Raw genomic sequence first — 1,911 nt, forward strand, 5'->3', positions numbered from 1 at the left:
TCTTTTGTATTTTTCTAAGTATAAAAGTAAAAGACTAAATATTCTTCTTAAAAAGTACAAAATAAATTATTACATAAAAGAGAGAACATTATTCACTACAATGATAATATTCTCTACGAATATTGGTTAATTAAAAATGATAAATAGTTATAGAATTATTGTAAAATAATATCTTTCGCATTATTCTAAGTATAAAAATAAATGATCAAATACATTCTTAGAATATAAAAAGTATTATTACATAAACACTCATATATTGTTTAAATAATGAAGACAAAAAAAAGCTCACCTACAGTTTGCATTGAAGAAATGACCTGCTAGATTATTTAGGATAACCCTTCATCTTTTACATTCACATTTTATATTAAATGACCGTTTATGTAATATTAAACCATTTTAGATGTTTTAATTATTTATTTTTTCGTTATGACACATTATTTATTCCTGATTTTATATTAATATCAACAAACAAATATTTCATGTTTATGAAAAGGTTACTTTTCGAAGTAGGACAATGGTATCTATTAATATTTAATTATAATCAAATAAATAACCCGATGTGTTAAATTGAGATCCATAATTTAATGGTTTACCATCCAGAAGATTAATTAGGATTGTGTTTGTAATTATATAAAGCAAAGGAATTATATTTCGTTGAGAGATAAATAAGAAAGAAAAGGAAAATAGAAGTAGAGTTAGTTTTCCATTAGTTAAAATATACTACTACATAAGAAGAATAATAGATGAAGAAGAGGAAATTGAACCCCCAAGGATTAAGGGTGGATATGAATTAAGGAATACGGGCAAAACCCATCTGTTGAAGAACCTCACCACAAGCATGATTAGCGAGAGATGTCTTAAACCCAAGAGGATTAACGAATCGGCTTGCTTGCAACACTCCTACATTATTAGTAAGAAGAACTCTTGCGTCTTCTGGACGACTATTAAATATCTCTGTGCAATTCGCCCATCCGCTTTTTATCAGCTTCACCTCGCAGATGTCTTCCTCGTGATCTCCTTCCACCGGCAATCTATAAACCCCTACCTCATCCGTCTTTCCCTCCACCGCATATGATAATGTGTTGTTTGTTCTGCTTCTGCATTCCAACTTCACCGTCGAACCTAATCCATCGGAAATCAGAATCAATTTCATACAAATTTCATATTAGATCTGGAAATTATTGGAAAATGTATAAACATGCTTACCTGGTATGAAAGAGCTAAGCTTCGTAAGGAACTCTACTCGACAATCATCGCAATAGACTTTACCTTCAGCGTACATAGGAGTTGAGTGGGAAATGGCAATGGATATGAAAGAGGAGAGGCAAAGAGCTATTGAAATGGGAAGAAGATGAGAGGGAAAGCTCTTTGCCATTTTTGGTGTTTGATGAAGCTGCTTCTTCTTGGAGTTTAATTTTCCCTCTTTTTTCTTTTATAGGCGCAAGGGTTAGGTAATATTGTTTTTGTGTTTTTCTATTTTTAGTTTTTTTGATACCATTTTTAGTTTTTATGTTAAATATAGGTATTAGGATTAGAGACTGAGTATTTTAATTAGTTTGTGTTTTTAATTCAAATACCAAATTATTTTGGCCCTCCTTACTTGTTTAAAAAATTCAACTGCTTCGTATATTCTCAAAACATCTTATTTAAAGTAACATTTTAAACTCTGAATGTGCTTATATTGATATATTAATTTTCTAAACTTGTTTGAAGTGTACGAATTTCAATTTCACCAAAATATTCGTTTGCTTGACCACGTGGATTTTAGGACGTCAATAAATCACTTTAACATTTTTAATGTTTAAAGGGACAATTGAATTTTTTGAACAAATATAAAAGCTAAAAAATTTATTAATCCAATGAATTTTGTGACTTAATGGTTGTTTTTGGTATTACAAATGAAATGCATAT

The 1,911-nt window shown here is 29.6% G+C and overlaps 1 protein-coding gene across 1 annotated transcript; it reads right to left on the reverse strand.

The window, feature by feature from the left end:
* Nucleotides 1-729: 729 nt before the first annotated feature.
* LOC136220819 (olee1-like protein) lies at nt 730-1,390 on the reverse strand. Its single transcript, XM_066008625.1, has 2 exons — nt 1,207-1,390; nt 730-1,122 (listed from the first exon to the last, which is right to left on the reverse strand). The coding sequence occupies exons 1-2, from the start codon at nt 1,373-1,375 to the stop codon at nt 791-793; spliced, it is 501 nt and encodes a 166-aa protein (XP_065864697.1). The 5' UTR covers nt 1,376-1,390; the 3' UTR covers nt 730-790.
* Nucleotides 1,391-1,911: the final 521 nt, after the last annotated feature.

Source organism: Euphorbia lathyris, chromosome 2, assembly GCF_963576675.1.
Source record: "Euphorbia lathyris chromosome 2, ddEupLath1.1, whole genome shotgun sequence".
NCBI classification, from domain to species: Eukaryota; Viridiplantae; Streptophyta; class Magnoliopsida; order Malpighiales; family Euphorbiaceae; genus Euphorbia; species Euphorbia lathyris.